We start from the raw sequence: 18,900 nt of genomic DNA on the forward strand, positions 1-18,900 counted from the left end.
CATCCATCACAGAAAAAAATCCAAATGTTTCTGTCCATTCCCGGATGGCATGTTTAATAACAGCATGAAAGATGGCCAAGTATTAAAAACCACAGCATCACACTTAGCTTCTGTGACTGTAACGGCAATTTTCCTGTTGCGTAATGGAGCCTCTTTCCCTGTGACTCACACATGCTTGACAGTAGGTTAAGTAAACACCTGATAATTAGCTTGAGGGGAAAGCAAATATGACAAGTGAATATGAAAAACATATTTTATTCTCTCTTATCAGCCAGAAACTGGGCTCTCTCTTTTGGCAGCTTGAAACGTGCTCGACAACCACTTGTCCACAAGAAACACTTTCAGACGTTTAATTGTGTGACTGGGCTGGCTGCACCTGTGGCTCATATGCAGGTAACCCTGGAAGACTGCGAGACCTCGATTGCTTTTGCAGAGGTGGGACACGAAACAGAAAATGTATACGTTAGGGAGGAATATTGAACTATAAATGCGTTTCTCAGGTATAAAAAGCAGGAATGATAAACAAATGGCCTTTTGCTCTGCATGTCTGTACGTTTATTTGGTAAGAGCACTGGCAGTCCACTAACTACATTGAGCTGGGCACATGCTGATGATGTCATGCTATCTTCACAGTATAAGGACAACTTCTGTGAGGCTGCAGCTGGAGCAGACCACATGAGGAACAGAAACTGTGTGGGTTTCTATTGCTATTTCAACTCACATGCACAATAACCATTTGACAAGCCACAAATACAGCAACGATGTAGTGTGTGTGTGTGTGTGTGTGTGTCTGTGTGTGAAAGCACATCAATTCATAATGAGCTGCTGTGAAGCTTTTTATAGGACTCGCCAACCGCTGGCTGAAATACATTAACCTTCTGTCTATGGATGTCCTTCTAAATCCATGGTGGGAGTGTTTTTGCTTTCAGTGAATACCTCAGCAGGGCCAATAGGATTGTGTCAGCTGGTGAAACCCTGTCCGTGCAGATAACAATCCCCATTGCTACCTCCTCTGGTTTTCTTCCTGCCCATGTCTTATTCAGCCCTGTTAGTGTGCAGTGTCAGTGCTGCTGGTTTTAGTGGGAATATGCATGGCTCTGCAGAGCCCACAGCCCACAGCGTGCAGGGTTTCTCCCCCATGGGGGAGAAACCCTGCACGCTGTGGGCTTTGGGGTGCGGCTCACATAACACTAATGGCTTACGTGCATCAATACATCAATACATCAACATCTGTGTGTTCCATGCTCTGTCTGAATGACTGGCAAGAATTGTGTGGCACATACATAGGCCTGTTGCTGTGTGTGAAAAAGAAGTGACGCCGACCACATTTAGAGGAACAAGAGAAGTGTTGCACCTGCTAAGTCACATCCCTCGCTGACCCACAGGTCACATGCGCTGGCATGAGAGGTGATTCTGTCTCTTTTCCACTGTGGGTGCACTGGCATATAATAGAAGGAAGTCACTTAATCCTTTATCAGTGTCACTTTCAATTTCAACTTGAAATTTTAGTCAAACTAACACATGCCACTACTTATGCAGTTATTCTGATTTGTGGCAAATGTGAATGAAATGTAGCCGCTGGTTCTGAATGTACGATTCTATAACATTACCGTATATATATAGAATCACAGCTCTTGTTTTTGCCCCTAAGAGATTCTCTGTAGTGAATGACGTAATTCCAAATGAAAAACAGTCTGTATGCTGTTATAAGACCTCTGGTGCTTCAGTTACCGTGTCATTAAAGGACCCATGTGATGTTCTAACGGCTTTTGCTGACGTCCTCCTGTGCAGCCTGGCTTCCCTGAGGCCAGTCAGAAAGAATGGGCCTTCAGTAACTTAATTGAATAACTTCTACAGCCTGTTCCCTAAGAGCAATTTGGCAAAGGACAGATCAAGCCAAGACTTAAAAGTGAAATATGTATCTACAAAAACACAGAAACTGCGGTGACAACACCAACAACACTTGTACTACACAGCTAAGAAATGTGGAGTCTCTCTCTGTTTGCCACCTCCGTGTGACTTATATTCAGCACTGCAAATCTGAGCCTCTCAAGGTAAATCCCCACTATAATGAAGAGCACCAGAGGAAAACATTGCCTACTTGTTGTACAAATCTAGACACAAACTTCAACGAGTTCATATAATTTTCTTTTTTATTGATAATTCAATGAGGTTCACATAACAAACCACATTTTCTTTTAAAAAATAACATATTTATACTTTAAACATCTTACTTTACATCTTATTACATGGTGTTTTTCTTTTGCACAGCAAAGATAAGACATGTATGTTTCAGACAACATACCAACAAACATTATGTACATGTAGTCAACATAATACTTGAATGAATTCAACAAGAGTGCAAAATAAAGTAAATGAACAGGCTGTTGCAAAAGCGCCTTCACAGGAAAATTAAGGATGCCTGTTTAGACCCACTGAACCACTTAGGAAAAGAACAAAACGTGCTTTAAAACGGAATGTTTTTTGGATCACGATGAGCATCTTTCAACAGAAAAATGCAATTTTCAAGAGAGAAAAAAAGTTAGGTAAACAAGCTTGAGGAAATAGCAAATCCTCTTAAATGAAGGAGATGGAATTAGTGCAGTGTGTCCTGCGGCGCACTGGGGTCATCTGTCAAATCGCCATGCACTTGCTTTTGGTGTTTACACATTCTTCAAATATAATTCAGTAGCCTAATTGCGTGCCCATGTGCGGTAATAGTCTCGGAACCTTCTTTTTTTTTCTGGATCCTGTCCATTAGTCGTGGATGCACCAGATTACACAACCACTCTCCAACACAAGGCTGAAGACACAGGAAATGCTTCTTGTGGAGACACAGTGGCTCAACAAAACAGAGGCACCAAGAAATGCTTAAAATGAGTCAGGCAATTTCCTGCACCTTTACCTCCTCAAACCCGTTAGTGATTGGAGGGGGCTCCTGACTGCTCTCTATGGAGGACTCGCTCCCCGTGCTCTCCCCAGACAGAAGTCTGGTGACTCTGAGGTCAGCTTTTAGTGTCTGCACGTCGTTTCCTATGCTCATCTCTCCCAAGTCGTTAATAATCTGAGACAACTCCTGTTTGCCGTTGGCAACACGATCCCCGTCCGTGTCCAGAATGTCCTCACACTCAAAGTGCATCGCTTTCTCCTCCTCCTCCTCCCCGACCAAGTCCTCTGTGATAGAGCCCAGTTTGGGCGCGCTCCGGCTGCGCTCCACCGGGGGTTTGTAGTAACACTGTCCGTTCAGCAGCTTCCTGATGGGGACCAACGGTATGGTTTGTTCCCCTATGAGCTGCTGCTGCTGGTGCCTGGCGTCGTCCCTCCGTTTTAGTCTTTTGAACTCAGCCAGGGCCGTGGCCGAGGTCTGGTACAGCAGCAGCGCCATGGCCTTTGCCTTCTCCGGCTTGGACACCAGCACTGCGTGGCAGCGCAGCATCACGGCCTTGTGCTTCATTTCGTGCCTGTAAACCCAGGCGAAGATCTTGGGTAGCCTCGGGTCCGCCACGCAGTAGGTTATCCGGTGCAGCAAGTACAAGTGTCCCGGCCGCCTGACCTTGTCGTCCACATGCACCATCCGGATGCCCTGCGAGCTGATGGTCAGCCTCATCTTGGTGCCGTTCTTGCCCATTTCGCTCTTGCCCCAGATCTTGCTCACCGCCACGTCCGTGCAGCCGTCCCCTTTGGACTGGATGGTGGTGGCATTCCCCAGGTAGAGCACCGTGTACGTGGGGTCCTCGCTGGTGATCTTCACCTTTTTCCTCTTGGACTTGAACATGCTGCCCACCCTGTTGAGTGCGCTCTCGGGGCAGGACTTGGCGAAGGAGGTGAGAGCAGAGTAGTTGAGGCTCACAGCATAGCCCTTCTGCTTGGACTGCCTGTCTTCCTCAATCAGGTCGAACTTATTCTTCTTCCAAGGCAGCATTTTATTGCTGTTTACAATCAACAGCAACAAAGTCTACGGAGAGAGAAAGAAATAAAAAAATTTGTATTACTACTAAATCCTAGAGGTGTTTATGTTGCTCGTCAGGTCATTGGTGCGCTACTCTCTGGGAACTGGACGCAAAAACACCGTACTTCATATGTTCCTCCTCTAACGCGCTCTTTTCCATTGTGGTGCCTTTCGCTCTGTCTCTTCGCAGCTCTGCACACAGACTGCTGTTGTTGGACGAGCTTCGCGGAATATATTCAGGGAGAAACCATTTGAGTGAGAATGCAAGGGGGGGGGGGGGGGGGGGGGGCGAAACCAAATGACAATAGACATGTAATGGTTTGTATTGATTGTGTTCATTGATACAAAAACCTCACGTTTACCCTCTGTTTTCCAAATGGCTGCAGCCTATTTTGTATACATACAAATATGTATATATATATATATATATATATATATATATATATATATATATATATATATTTAATATACCAATTCATTAACGAATGCGAAATTAGGCATATTCCCACCCCACCAAAATCAATATTTAGACTTAGACACAAATTAGACTTGAAATATGTAGCTCATTTCCTTGGCTTTCTATTAACGATTTTAACTGGAATTTGAAGTGTGTTTTCTCCTCCTGAGATGAAATCGACTCAATCTGCATCTACAATCTTTTCCCTTCTCACTTAAATGTAATTTTAACATTGAAAACACAAGCTGTGTATAATAGGCTGTATAATATAAAGTTGCCAAATATTTACTTTGTGTGTCTGCTCATCATTTTGGGTTAGGTAGACGAGTTTAGGAGAGTCATTCTGATAAAGCTGTTTTATGCTGCCATCTTTTGGTTAACATCAGAAGTGCTTTTGTTAATCTCGTGTAACGAGGGAAGAGTAATTACTTGTTACTTTGCCATTACTAACTTTTAATTTGTGAATTTAATCTAATGTCAATCTACTTCAGTGCTATATCTATGAAGTCTGTATTTATATGTATTTTATTGTAAAACTTGAGGCGCGAGGAACAAATATTAGTAGTGCCCCATTTTCTTCAGGGCACATTTGATAGCTGGACAAGCAAGTAGACTGTACCATAACAACGACACTGTAAATGCTTACAATAAAGCAGATATTATCCTACGTGTTTAGTGGATAATTATGCAGGAGTGGTATGACAATTCGTAACTACTAAACTAAGATATATCAATCAATATCCCCAAGTAGTTGAGGTCGATTCGTCCGGATATGAGGTTCGATTGGTTTTTCCCACTTCCGGTTCCTACGACAACAACGTTGTGCACATGGGGTACAGTAGCTAGTGACATATAGCGTGTTTGCTCCCTTTAGATACACTATATTACAGGTTTTTTTTTGTGTGGAGTATACTTTATATATATATTAGAACAGACGTGTCAACATCAAAAGTAAGTATGGGTAAGAAGAAAGCAGGCGGAGGAGGCGGACTGGGTCGAGCTCTGATCAAGGAAAGACTCCAGGCAGGCCGAGGAAACATGGGGCCGAAGGGCGAGACCTGGGTATGTCAGGCCATCAACTAGCTTATATTAAACATGTTTAATCAAATCATAGAGGAGAGGACATTTATTTCACAGGCTACCCCTGTGGAGATCAATTATACAGGAACACTTTTTTGCCATACCATCATAAAATTGTTAGAACTGGTTCTGTGTGATTTTCTATTAATGGAGGCATTATTACACTAGATCTGGAGGCATTATTTGATAATTGTTGATAATTGATAATTGTTTCACATTTTCAGCGCCACACATGTGAGCTGAATGATGGCTATGACTGGGGACGGCTCAACCTGCAGTCAGTGACAGAACAGAGTTCCATGGATGACTTTCTGGCCACTGCAGAAATGGCGGGAACAGAGTTTGTTGCAGGTAAGCGATACCTCACTTAACTCACGTGTACTTCTTTGGTTGTACATGTATGCTGTGGCCAAAGAATCATTTTTACTTACCAAGCGTGGCAAGGGGTACTCGCTGCCCCAATACATGTAATTCTCTGACACAACTGTTGTTTGTAAACCTCATATTAAACTGAATGCAAACCAAATTAACACTGGTTGTTGCACAACACATTTTGGGTTGTACCTGTTGATACTGTGTTGTATGCAGCTGCAATGTAATAGTCTTATCATTGAGCACATGAAGTGTGCCTCGCCCTCACAGCTTAGAGGATCAAAGATAAATTGTGCTCATGGGAAAAGGGCGCTCAGATATATTTAGCCTTAAATGTTAATGTGTTGTTTAATACTCCTCTGTCCTTTGATTCCACTGCTGTCTCTGACTGTTTCATGCTTTGCTTTCTTAGAGAAACTCAACATCAAGTTTGTGCCAGCGGAGGCCAGAGCAGGCTTAATAACAGCTGAAGAGCGAACCAGGCTGAAGAAGCTGCATGAAGACAACAAGCATTTCCTCAGAATTCCGAGACGGTAAGTACACATATCTAGTGTATTTGATGAATTGGTCGTACTGTATTTCCTACATTTTTAATTTTTGTGATACCTCTCTCCTAATTTTAAGCCCCCACTGGGACGAAGGCACCAGTGCAGACGTGCTTCAGCTAGCAGAGAAAGACAGCTTCTTGGAGTGGAGACGAGCGCTTGCACAGTGTGTAATATTCTGTATTCTCAGTCACCTTTTTTCTTTTAAAGATGGTTTTCTTATAAGCATTAGTGTTGTTGTTATTGTTTGTTGTCTAAAAAGTTGTGTAAAAAAATTAAAAACAGACATTGTAATATGGTTACATCAGTGTAAGATTATTGGTGTCAGCAATTTAACTCCCAAGTGTTCCCCTTAAAGACTAGAAGAGGAACAGAAGTTAATCCTCACCCCATTTGAGAGGAACCTGGAGTTCTGGAGACAACTGTGGAGAGTGATCGAGAGGAGGTAAAAAAATACAAGCTGTATACAGCTGTCAGCTTATACCCGTCTTTAATAAGGAATGTGTGCTCCTTATGTAATACGTAATGCAAATGTTCATGTTTTTCCTGTAGTGACGTCGTCGTTCAGATTGTTGATGGCAGAAATCCGTTGCTGTTCAGATGTGCTGACCTGGTAAAGTACATTTGGTAGAGTTGTTTAAGGAGGATGGAACTAAACTGTGACTTACTTTCCAGTGTTTTTCCACCCTGCATTAGGATACATACATATTTTCTGTCACCTTTAAACAGTTTGTTCTCTCTTTTGAATGGTTTTTCATCTTTTTTTTTTCTCAAAGCCTTCTAACATCTCTACTTACTGTAGTTATTTTGAAATAAGTGAAATAATCAAATTAAATAGAAGCGTAAAACAGCAGGAATACTGTACACAAGTGAACCGAACATTTGACACTTTTCTGTTGTGTGCCGCCAGGAACTGTACGTAAAGGAAGCGTCGGAGCATAAGGTCAACATGGTGTTGGTGAATAAGGCAGACCTGCTGACCAAGGAGCAGAGGCGAGTGTGGGCCAGATACTTCCAGAAACAGGGGCTGAGGGCAGTTTTCTGGTCTGCGCTGGCAGAGAACGACAGACTAGAGGCAGAGGAAAAGGTGAATTTGAGAAGCTGTACATCACTGGGGAATTTGAATGTATGTGTTAATACAGTCGTGTACATTTCTTGAGAGCAAGTGTAGATCTACATTCCTTCAGCATGGGGAGCTCGATGTTATCAGTTTGTGATTTTAGATTGTTTCGGAAAAATGCTTGTAGATGTGTGTAGATCTTTTTAGCGTATTCAGACTTGCTGCATTTTAAAGCCAGTATCAGAATGCAAAGCGTCTCCTCTCACAGGGCATGGAAGTGGAGGAGCCAGAGTGTGCAGAGAGTGACCCAGAAGAAGAAGAAGAAGAAGAAGAAGAAGAAGGACAGCCAGACAATGACAAAGACTTGATCCAAAAAGGGGCAACTGGAGAGGAGGAGATGAAGGCAGCGGAGGAGGAGGAGGAGGAGGAGGACGACGACGACGACGACGACGACGACGAGGATGAAGAGGAACAAGAGAGTGGTACAGACGAAGATCAGCCGGTAAAGATAACTGTCGATGAAGAGGACTGGCACACCTGCTCAGAGGATGATGGAGAAGATGAAGAAGAAGGGGGAGTTGGTTCATCCAATAAATCCTCCTTCCACAACTCAAGCCGGCTGCTGCATAAGGATGAGCTGCTTGACGTGTTTAAGGCTGTTCACAACGGGCCCAGGTGTAGAGAAGGACAACTAACAGTGGGAATGGTGGGTGAAAAGTTAACGCGATACAATCAACTGCAAAGTGCATGCTGTGACCAAGTCCTGTTATGAGTCTTCTGATTGGCTTTGTGAATGAATTCAACAGGTTGGGTATCCTAACGTGGGGAAGAGTTCCACAATCAACACTATTCTAAGGAACAAGAAGGTGTCTGTTTCAGCCACTCCTGGACACACGAAGCACTTTCAGGTACAGTACAGCTCTTCAAACCTCTCGATGTGAATTCAAATTAAAAAAGCCTAATGTGTGATTGATTGTGTTGCCTTTTCTTGACACGTATAACAGACTCTGTATGTGGAGCCAGCCCTGTGCCTCTGTGACTGCCCAGGTCTGGTCATGCCCTCCTTTGTTTCTACCAAAGCTGAGATGATCTGCTCTGGGATCCTGCCCATTGACCAGATGAGAGATCACGTACCTGCAGTCTCCCATATATCCTTTGTATGCTGCTGGCACAGCACCTGCAGAATCCTGCAGCAGTTTTTTTTAAAGTCAGTGACACAGAACTGTTTGTCTTCAACCATCTAATCATGGCAGCGTGATCAACTGCACCCCTCTGTCACTATACCCCAGCATCAGCTGGTGATTTATTTACCGTGATGAATTCAAATAACCAAAATTAATTTTAAACTGTATAACAAAAATCTTGAATAACTTTAAGAATTTCTTGGATCTTGGTTAAGTCTTTAACAGATTGGTCACATATGTCAGGTGATCCCTCGGCATGTCTTAGAAGGCACCTATGGCTTCAACATCATCAGACCACGAGAAGATGAAGACCCCGACAGACCTCCCACCTCTGAGGAGATGCTGATGGCTTATGGATGTGAGATTAACAGTTATTTATTGTGTCAACAGAGAATAGATTAACAATAGGCCCAAAAATGTTCTCTAAATGGAGATGAGCTGAACTTTTATATCAAATAATAAAAAGTCTCTCATACACTCATGTGTTATTAGCCCACTTCATAGCCTTTTGTTTCCTAGAACTAAGTTTCTTTTGAATGTGTACTTTTTATCTTGAGTAAACTCAATGCTTTTAAATAAGAGCAGCATAAAGTGTATTATTGTGTTTCCCTCTATTGTAGACATGAGAGGCTTTATGACAGCGCACGGCCAGCCTGATCAATCCAGATCAGCCCGATACATCCTGAAGGATTTTGTCACTGTGAGTGCTGCACCCGAGTCAGAACTGAAACGTTACAGTTGCTACTACATTTTAGGACAGAGGGTGTCCACACACGCAACCTAACAATGTTGACTCCTTACAGGGAAAGCTTCTGTACTGCCATCCTCCTCCACATATCAACGCTCAGGACTTCCAGCCGCAGCACAACAGCTTCCTGAATATGGACTCAGACTGCTGTGACCTCTCCTCTTCCACAACAACAAGCAAACCGCAGAAAATCCGGAGAATTGAAAATGTGGTTGACAAGAACTTCTTCCATCAGGTACTATAAATATGTTGTTTTCTTGTTCGTAAGACAAATGCCTTAATAGTAGTTATTGGTTGTCATAGAATATAAAAATATGTGGAATGACATGCTTGAGTATTGATGGAATCTCAATCTTCAGGAGAATGTGCGGGCGCTCTCCAAGGGGGTTCAGTCTGTTATGGGCTACAAGCCAGGCAGCGGACCTGTCGGCCCAGGACAACCTGGTTCAGAGGTGGTGGAGGGAAAACCCTGGAAAAAACACGGCAACAAGAACAAGAAGGAGAAAGTACGCCGTCTTAAACAGCACCTGGACGCCTGACGAAGATTTGAAATCAAAGCAATTTCAATTATGAAATGTACACATGTGATTTCAGAGGAATTAATGCTGACTAGTATCCGTAGGTAGATATCGTCCCTTTAATCTTGTGAGTACGGAACATGTTTTGGCTGTCTCAATATTAACAAATGAGGTGCATAATATGTCATATATATATATATACTGCTCTGGTTAGAAGATCATATTGACGCAATGCATTCCATCAACTGGACCACCGGTTGCACACCAGATCTCACCACAGTGTTAGTAAATGGATTCAACGTCCAGAGGGTGTGAATTTTATAAGACATTGAACATCACTTTATTTACTTGCATTATGAAGGCGTTTTTTCAAACGACACATCACAAAGTCTAAATTACCCGGAGAAATGATTGTTTGATACTGCTTTTATTCATAAAAGATGTCATTAATGTCACAAAGCTGTATTATAACATAAATTGTTTGTTTTCATGTCAGTGCATCCTTTCTTTACTCCATTTCCACCAGGTATCATCGGTTAATGCAACACAATACAAAGTAGTGAAGGAAAATAATCTGTATTGGCAAATGTTTGGAAAATTACATATTCAAACAATTAATATCTAGGGGCATATGTATTAATGTAGAGGTTCATCTCTAAAAAAAAGTTTAATTTGTTGCAGTTTCATTGACTAAACATTTACATGAATGAATATTTTGATATCAGCATTTAATCAAATGAAAGTTAAAGGTTCTGTTTAGAATGAAGTTGAATTCACTTAAACCCATGAAATCTGAAGATGTGCAGGTGATTGCAGAAAAATACGAGTTCAACAGATTTGATCTGAATGTTGCCCTGTTGTTGATTTTTGTTTAGATCTTTCTGTATGTTGACTATCGATTGCATAACATTGCATGCAAATGTCTATGGAAGCTCGACTTTGATCTCCAACTAAATGATCAAACAAAGCATGGACGCATTAGTTTAAATTTAGCCTTCAAAACTGAGACTTCTGGAGCTTATTTCCCGCAACATCCAGTGTTCCATATAAGGCATGTCCCAGGTGAGCTCCTCCCTACAACATGCAGGTGCTTCCATCATGCTTTTGGGCGTCTTACGGCTGCACAGGTGCAGTTTTTTCGAGCACAACGAAATGTAAGCCTATTCGCAATTGACATGGGGGGACGTACATTGACCCTGGAGGGTCAGACAAGAGGAAATCCCAACACTTTCCCCTTCGGTTTGGATGAATTTTGCGTCGATTCGGTCACTACCTGCTTCTCTCATAACGCAGACAAACGTTGCGTCCCCATCGGTCTCAGCCTTCTATCTGCGCTGTTTTTACTGCTGTCATGCTTTCTGTAAGTATGTCTTAAATCAGCATTAGTTCCAGTAATAAAAAAAAAAAAAAAGTTCTAACAATAAAACCCGTATCAACTCTTTAAGCTTCGTGTATCAGAGGTGCACATTTCGAGGAGAAAATCCAGGAGGAACCATCACTTTCCTCTACAGCTTCCTCGGTAACTTGTGCAGCACAATCGGAGCCATTCTGTCCAGACAGCTGCATATTCAGGTAACATGGTTTTTAATCATGGCACTTTAAAAAAAAAAAAAATCAAATTGTATACAATAATAGCTCATCTCTGCTTCCTGCTCTGTAGGTTTTGATGGGTGCTTTTGCTGCTGCTATGGATGCTGTTAGTTTTATTTCTTGCTGCTGCCATGTGCTCCTGAACTGGAACTCAAAGGCAGGTATGTATAGAAAAAACGCCATATCTCAATAACATTAATGCAAACCTTATCCTTCTCAATCTACCAACTGTACCTTGTTCAAACAAAGTGGAGAAGGTGTTTTTAGTAGTAGCATCCAACTGGCCAAACCCTTTAGGCAAAACAGTAAGGACCGTATCAGAGACGCTCTACAGATAACCAAACGCATGAATAGAGGATGTGTTAACTGTGTCCAACTGCAAACATCTCCTCGTGTGTGTGTGTGTGTGTTCTATCTCAGGCAGGAGGCTGAGGATGATGAGAGGGCGGAGGAGGCAGCACCTCCTTGCCGTGTGTGTACTGATGGTAGTTGCGGGAGGCTTTTTGAAATCCAGGGTGACCCATTTCCCAGCAGTGAGGCCTCTCATTGGCAGGAGGAGACTGCTGCATGCCACCCTCCAAGTGAGCACACACCACCGCTGTAGCTAGTTGTAGTCCTTTTAATTGTATGACTTAGTGCAGTTCCATGGACAAATGCATTTACATTTCGTGTGTAGTGACAGGTGGAATTCGTTTGTACATCTACACTTTTCTCACATTTACGTGGCACTCTGCAGTTTTAAATACTCCGTAGTGTATTTCAGATCTTCAATTCCTGCAGTGTGGATCGATGTTCATGTTCTTCAACGTGGTCTATTTAGACTTCCCACCTCTCCTCGTGTTGTATCAGACATTATAACAACTTAAAACTGTTCTTCTAACAGGACAACACTGAAGTCCTGGGTTACGTACTTGGCCTGCTGTCCTGTGTCATCGCCTGTACCTCCAGGTTCCCTGCTCTCTGCAGAGCAGTAAGTGACAAACAGTACATGAGTGTTTTGGTGTCAGAGCCACCACTTATTGCTTTGCCAAAGTAGTTCCCAGTGTTGAATCGCTTTTAAATAAATTACATTTATTTTCTCCCTTTTAGTACAGAGGGCAGATGTTGACCTGGGCCTACATATTCTCTGGACTGCTGTGCTCGCTGTCTGGTGCCCTCTACGCTGCTGCCATACTCCTCTACGACACTCAGTTTGGCTTTCTCTTAAGAGTCATGCCGTGGCTGCTGTCAGCAATATGCTGTGTCACCATGGACCTTCTTGTATCCTTATATGGCAAAAAGTGACCGCATCTTACTCGCTCTGTCAGGCTCAGGGCTTCACAGCAAACCTTTTAGCCACAGAACTGTAGGTGGTTCATGGTAGCATTCACAACACAACAATGATTCAGATTCACCAAGTTCTGAACTCTCTCTGGTAACTGTTTAAGCAACAGCAATAGACACCATGACGTAACAGAAAGAGAGAGAGAGAGCAACACAAGCGTAAACCCAAAAGTCATCAATACAAAATGCAAGCGAAGGACTTCACAATACTGCCTACAATGTTGGACCTCAGGGAAATAACCTGTACAAGTAGATTACATGATGTCTTGAATTGCTTGACTGTATGTGAATTGTATCGACTTTCAGCCAGGTGTCGACCTTTAATCCAACGTCTTCAGATTCTTGTCGTCCACTGGTGGAGGAGAGGAGCCACGCAGAAGCTTAACATTCTTTCTCCAGACAAAGAGAGCCTTTTAATTGGCTCCCGCATCCTCACTGAGGATAACGCTGTCATGAAGAGACAAGGAAAACGGCAAGCTTATTCGTCAGCAGGGACAAAAGTACGGTTTGATACTTGGTGTTTGTGGTCCTATTGGTTTTTCTTAACCCTAGAAATTGTACAGGGATCATTATCTCAACAAACTTTCTGAGTAAATAAAGTAACAACTAACCAACTGTTTTATATTAAACATTGACTGTATTGGAAGATTACTTAATGTGTCATTTCACTCATTAAATTACCAGGATGCGTCTGTTTAACTGTGCTTAAAGTAACAGAATGCAGGCATTCCTCTGCAAGGTTTGAGTCATTTTTGTAGAATGAATGGGAATGATGCTTTTGATCATAATTCTATTCAACCTTTTCTTCAAAGACAAAAAATATCCAGAAGATGACTGAGATGGGTGGTTATATGGATGTCACAGTTCAACCTGCGGGGAAAGTAAGTGAAGAATCTGTGGTGGAACAGACTGCATACTCGCATTACATTTTCTCCTTGGTCATCCTTGCAGTTGAATATGTTTTTTTTGTTTTTCTTTTGCAGATATGCCTTAAGGAGGTGATGTCCGAGGAGATGGAGGACCGGTCTCTCAACCAGACAGTGCGAGTGATCAGAGTCGACAGTTTCTGCTCCTCAGATACATCCTGTGACTCTTCACCAGTCAGCTCTGACCTGGAGGTGGGTTGGAGGCCTGTTTAGCCCTGTTGGTGAGCAGTATGACCTTTTTCTTACAAACTTCAGTAAGCTCAACAGTCTGAGCAGAGATCCAAAGTTAATGCTTCCTTAATAGATTCAATGCAAAATACTTACACCGATAATGTAGTCAGCAACTGCACAGGAAATGGTTGTCTTTTTTTGTTTTTTAAGTCAACAACCCTATTAACGTTTCTAATTTAATGTTTAATAAGTAACAACCTGTAAGTCTCAAATGTACACTGTTGCATTTTTTTTTTCCTGCAATCATAACCATATTTAGGAATATCTTGTCTGTTTTGCAGTGGTGAACAATGATCTCAGACGCAAGCCTGTCAATTAATAAAGCTGTGTGTACTTCTCACAGTGGGCCTACCACTAGGTGGCGACAGCATGATGTGTGTTTCATGACCACTGTGAAACTGAATGAATATAACTGGGTGGATGACCGCTGTTAAATTGTGCAATATCACCTTGTGTGAACTGCTTGAATCTGTTTGAATTGATTATCTTTTTATATGGGCTTATGTAACGAGTTTTCCCTGCACAGCACGGAAGTTCATGCAGAGGTTACAGTCGAGACACTGCAATTTACCTACTTAAAGGGTTGAAATGGCACTGTGTGTTCTTCTTTCCATCTACTTTACTAGATATATTATACCACCTTTATGAATGGGCTGTATGTTACATTAGATTAAATCCAATGCCTCACATGTACATTTTAGAGGTTATAATGAGCAAATTAAAATCCAGCGCTCTGAGGAAGTCACAAGAAGAAGTAACAGTCAAGAAAGGTCAGCAGTTTGATCTGCTGCACACCGAGATTTGTGCTTTTCACATGTGACCTCGAGGGAAGTAAGTCAGACAGTTGTCGGAGGTTCTTGTAAGAAGACAGCAGTCATCATACTGTTTTAGGATTGATGAGTCATAGAGAGACCCGTGTGTGCACGTGCTTTATGGGTAAAAGTGTATGGTGAGAATATTTGTGAGAAGCATGATTTGTTTAACTGGTGATTTGAAGTAAAGTGAAACGTGGCTTCATTCTGCAGTGTACAATTGTGCGCAGAATTAAATATTGGCTACACAGCAAAAAAGCAATCTCGCTTTTGAGGGCAGCTCACATTTTATATAAACTCCCCTCTCTAAACAGGCACAGTTTGAGTTTGCACAGAGAGTGAAATTACAAGCTGTTCCTTTTCAGGCGCTCAGAGCCACAAGAGAAACTCCCTTAATGTTCTGGTGTAGAAAGTCCAGCTATGGAGGGTGTCATTTAATCCAAGAAACAAGGGCAAATGGTGTGAGTGCAAACAATTGCAGCTTGATACTGTTAAGCAAACAGGAAAAGGCAAATGACTTGAATGCCCTTATTACAGTTGGTGTTCTAGAGAAGTAAGAGGGCTCAAACAAAGTGTTCAAAATGTACTGTGTGTACAAGTTGTATGTGGTAAAGCATGTAATTTTATCTGGCTGTGTGAATACTCCTCTTCAACTTAATCTAATCTCAACTCTTGTTGGTTTCGTGGAGGTTTGTTTGCCCCGAGCACTGGAGCTTCCAAATAGTCAGTGTTTTGGGGGCAGCAACGATTTAGTCTTTGAATCCGTAAAACCAAATCTGTAAACTCCCGATAATAACGGCTAATCTTTTCTGATCAGTAATGAACAAATCGCAAGTCTGAGGTCCCTCCCTGTCTGGCACTTTCCCCCCCCCATGCTAGTTAGAATTAACAGAAGCTGTTTACTTGGTGATTCAATGGAAAGATGGTTTCACACAGTGTCTAATGTTTAATCTCAAATCCACCGACTGCTCTTTGAAAACTGTTACTTTTTTATTTGGTTGCAAAACATTTCCACTACATTGAACGCAGAAGTTACCCAACTGTAAAATGTTTCAAAGCAAGCAGAGGACAGAGAGGAAGCGATCAGTGCTAGTGAACAATTTTTAGATATACATATAACGTGAATTTAAATGTCTGCTTTTCATATCGCCATAATTGCTGATCATGATAAAACCACACTGCAGCATTTTGGAGTGTGCTGCCTGCATACACTGGGCAGTCGATGCAGCCAGCAGCTTGAATTGTCTATTGTGCTGTGTGTTTCTTGCACATTTCTGCTGAGTGCCGGCTCTTCACTGAGGTGAAGAGGGTGTGTGTGTGTGTGTGTGTGTGTGTGTGTGTGGTGGGAGGTGGGGGGGGAATTGTATGTACTGAGGGGTACAGCCGGGGTTGGAATTGTTTGAGATTTGCCTTGTGGCCTAATTGTTCTCCAGTAAAGGATCTTTGATTAAATACCAGCACTGGGCTGGGCCTGTCTGCCTAGGAAGTAGTGCAAAATGCTTGCCTTGTCTATAAGGGGCCAGTGTTACCCTCTGCTATTTTGGGATACATTTATGGTCTGTTGTGTGATGTCCGCTGGCCAGGACTTAACTCTGTGTGTGAGCAAGTCTAAGCCTTTTGCATTCTCGACATTTAGCTGAGTCTGTTACACAACAGTCATACAAAAAGTATTTCATTTCAGGATCTCGCATTGAAAAAAAAAAAACAGTGTTAAATGGGATAAGGATCAGGGCCTAATAACAAATATTCCTGTTTTTGGAGAAAAAGTGCTAGATGAAGGGTATTTGCAACTCTGCTACGGAAACGGTTTGAGCAAACAGCTACCTCTATGACACGTTGCTTATATACCCCGAAACATAACCCTCTTGAGGCCTTAATGTCTACAGGGATGGTTAGTAAGCTATGGTGACTCTTGCATAAATTGTAAAATATGACATGATAATCCTTTGGCTGTTATTCTGTATCTCTCTCTATATATCTCTATATCTATCTCTCTCTATCTCTCTATCTCTATATAATAATATCTTAACCTGTCCATATTTTCCAGTGGGATTTTGAAGAGGCAAATTCCCAGTGGATTGAACCAACTGCAAAACAACAGGAGGGGGATAAACAAACCCCAAACTCAATAACATCTGCACCTGTGCCATGGTTGGACTCTCTTCTGTAAACTTGGCAAAATGACAAACAAATGTAAATCTTAATTAATAATGTGATACACATCATGGTGCATTCATTTCAGGGGAAATTAAAAAGTGTAAACACTGAACTGTTATCTGTCTTGTTTTACTTTCCAGCTAACGTCTGTGTAATATGCTGCATCTTTCTCATCACCTCAACAGGCCGTTGTTGGTAAAGTTATGGTGAAAATAGCTGATAGTTTGGTTGGTGTTGAATGTTGCAATGTGCAGCTTTGTCCTTAAAGTAGTAATATCAAAGATTTTCATTGCAATAAATGTCTAAGTCATTATCTACTCCCGAATTCGGTAACACAATTCTGATTGCGCCTATGCCCCACTGACACACCTGAAAATACTGCTTATAGTTATGGGGGCTGCCAAAGGGAACAAAATGGAGATCTTTAATTTACGACTTTAATTTATGGCTGTTTTTCAGTGAACAGAGGCAACTACAGCGGTTGTCAAAACTCTGACCACATTCATCAAAACCACTGAGATCTGTTGGGACTGTTTACAGAAAAAGACCTCCCCTAATAAAACAATATTGCGACCCTGCTGCCTTGCAGGGTTATTGGGTCATATCCTGTATTTTGCTAGTCGACCTTTGGTTATCAGGGCTGGACTGGAAAAAGCCCCGCGGCGCAGATAAGCACCAGACTAGACGGCCAGGGCTCCTCCGTCCTCTCCATCATCCCTCAGACTTTGTGTCCATCTGCCTGCTCGGGGGCTTTAGGCGATGATGTTGGAGCAACAGAGCAGGGCATTTTTAACTGAAGGGACTTCCTAGAACCTGATAACAGAACAATACTCAGATTAGAGCAAAGTTATGGAGCACATTTTACTCCTCCCAGTTTCCTCAAGTCAATATCCCTTTAAGATAAATGACTGGGAAACAACTAATGAAGTGTAGCAAAGCAATTGCTGTTATCGGCAGTAGAAATTAATGTTGTTTGGGGTGTAAACATGACATGATAGGCTGGGCTGGGAGATAATTCAATTATATTGTTTATTGAATATCACCGACATGATATGGAGATATGATCTGATCATTTTGTTCTACCAGTTTCTGCTAATTAATGATTACATAAATCATTTTGAGCTGGCATTTTTAAAGAATTAGTTCTAATTAGGAAAAATATAAACTGCTTTCAACATCTGTTTGACTATTTTGTGTGTGGTTTTATATACATTTGTCTTGTTATGAAATCCCTCGTAATATCGTGTTTTCAACCGTATTGTCCAGCCCTACTGATAGTGGAAATACTTTTGAAATCCTTAATTCAGTCAGTGCTTCATATATGTATTTATAATTCTGTAACTGTTTTGTCTTTAATACATTCGGGATGTGATTAATCAACCGACAATGAAAAGCCATGCAGTGCTTCCTGCTGCTTTAATGTTGCTGTTAGATAGGAATGTATAGCTTAGTAAAGAGGCCTGAAATCTGAGATGCCGAGTAGGATCAATCATTACACACACAGTGGCTGTTTAACTGGAGTTCAAATTGCATAACATGTCTCCTCAACTTTACTGAGGGCTTGCATTGTTGTAATAGATTCATACATTTGGTTTAGTACACCTGAGAACTTATTATGTTGACAATAGATAAAAGTCGCTGTTTTTCCATCTGTATTTCCAAACACTTCCAATAAACTAAAGAACAAAAAGATGTGTTTTTTACTCCGTGAAAGCCGTCTGGTGTGATAAGTGCTGAGCTAGCATTGCTCCATCTCTGGGCCTCATGTCTGTCCCTTCTGAGACTGGGCCAAAGGAAAACAAACTGTGTGTCCCATATAAAAAGGTGGAATTCTGTTTGCAGAAGTCATGAAGAGCATGGATTAGCACATCTGAAGCAGCAGTGGGGAATGGCCCTTTTTGTTTTTCTTGGCCCGTGCGTCAGTGACCGCTCCAATGCAGCGGACATG

At 42.0% G+C, this 18,900-nt stretch overlaps 3 protein-coding genes across 3 annotated transcripts; 2 read left to right on the top strand and 1 right to left on the bottom strand.

Annotated features, from left to right (window-relative positions):
- Positions 1-2,135: 2,135 nt before the first annotated feature.
- On the bottom strand, positions 2,136-4,141 carry fam43a (family with sequence similarity 43 member A). The gene is made up of 2 exons (XM_076088628.1): positions 4,075-4,141; positions 2,136-3,955 (listed from the first exon to the last, which is right to left on the bottom strand). The coding sequence occupies exon 2, from the start codon at positions 3,920-3,922 to the stop codon at positions 2,882-2,884; it is 1,041 nt and encodes a 346-aa protein (XP_075944743.1). The 5' UTR covers positions 3,923-3,955; positions 4,075-4,141; the 3' UTR covers positions 2,136-2,881.
- Positions 4,142-5,199: 1,058 nt separating this feature from the next.
- Positions 5,200-10,403, top strand: lsg1 (large 60S subunit nuclear export GTPase 1). Its single transcript, XM_076088091.1, has 14 exons — positions 5,200-5,468; positions 5,711-5,837; positions 6,271-6,391; positions 6,483-6,569; positions 6,762-6,848; positions 6,956-7,016; positions 7,314-7,490; positions 7,732-8,169; positions 8,270-8,371; positions 8,468-8,602; positions 8,873-9,005; positions 9,268-9,347; positions 9,451-9,630; positions 9,755-10,403. The coding sequence occupies exons 1-14, from the start codon at positions 5,364-5,366 to the stop codon at positions 9,932-9,934; spliced, it is 2,013 nt and encodes a 670-aa protein (XP_075944206.1). The 5' UTR covers positions 5,200-5,363; the 3' UTR covers positions 9,935-10,403.
- A 545-nt stretch (positions 10,404-10,948) lies between these two features.
- tmem44 (transmembrane protein 44) lies at positions 10,949-18,819 on the top strand. The gene is made up of 10 exons (XM_076088090.1): positions 10,949-11,273; positions 11,359-11,485; positions 11,574-11,664; positions 11,924-12,084; positions 12,387-12,473; positions 12,593-12,763; positions 13,165-13,326; positions 13,639-13,707; positions 13,810-13,944; positions 16,843-18,819. Exons 1-10 carry the CDS (start codon positions 11,089-11,091, stop codon positions 16,963-16,965), a joined length of 1,311 nt encoding a protein of 436 aa, XP_075944205.1. The 5' UTR covers positions 10,949-11,088; the 3' UTR covers positions 16,966-18,819.
- Positions 18,820-18,900: the final 81 nt, after the last annotated feature.

Source organism: Anarhichas minor, unplaced genomic scaffold, assembly GCF_050575085.1.
Source record: "Anarhichas minor isolate MPS153535 unplaced genomic scaffold, ASM5057508v1 ptg000010l, whole genome shotgun sequence".
Classification (NCBI taxonomy): Eukaryota; Metazoa; Chordata; class Actinopteri; order Perciformes; family Anarhichadidae; genus Anarhichas; species Anarhichas minor.

Coding starts and splice junctions, on each gene's coding strand:
- fam43a (XM_076088628.1), bottom strand. CDS start 3,922: ATGCTGCCTTGGAAGAAGAATAAGTTCGACCTGATTGAGGAAGACAGG.
- lsg1 (XM_076088091.1), top strand. CDS start 5,364: ATGGGTAAGAAGAAAGCAGGCGGAGGAGGCGGACTGGGTCGAGCTCTG. Junction 5,469..5,710: donor GGCCGAAGGGCGAGACCTGG/GTATGTCAGGCC, acceptor TCACATTTTCAG/CGCCACACATGTGAGCTGAA. Junction 7,491..7,731: donor GACTAGAGGCAGAGGAAAAG/GTGAATTTGAGA, acceptor CTCCTCTCACAG/GGCATGGAAGTGGAGGAGCC.
- tmem44 (XM_076088090.1), top strand. CDS start 11,089: ATGGGGGGACGTACATTGACCCTGGAGGGTCAGACAAGAGGAAATCCC. Junction 11,274..11,358: donor TTACTGCTGTCATGCTTTCT/GTAAGTATGTCT, acceptor CAACTCTTTAAG/CTTCGTGTATCAGAGGTGCA. Junction 13,708..13,809: donor CAGTTCAACCTGCGGGGAAA/GTAAGTGAAGAA, acceptor TTTCTTTTGCAG/ATATGCCTTAAGGAGGTGAT.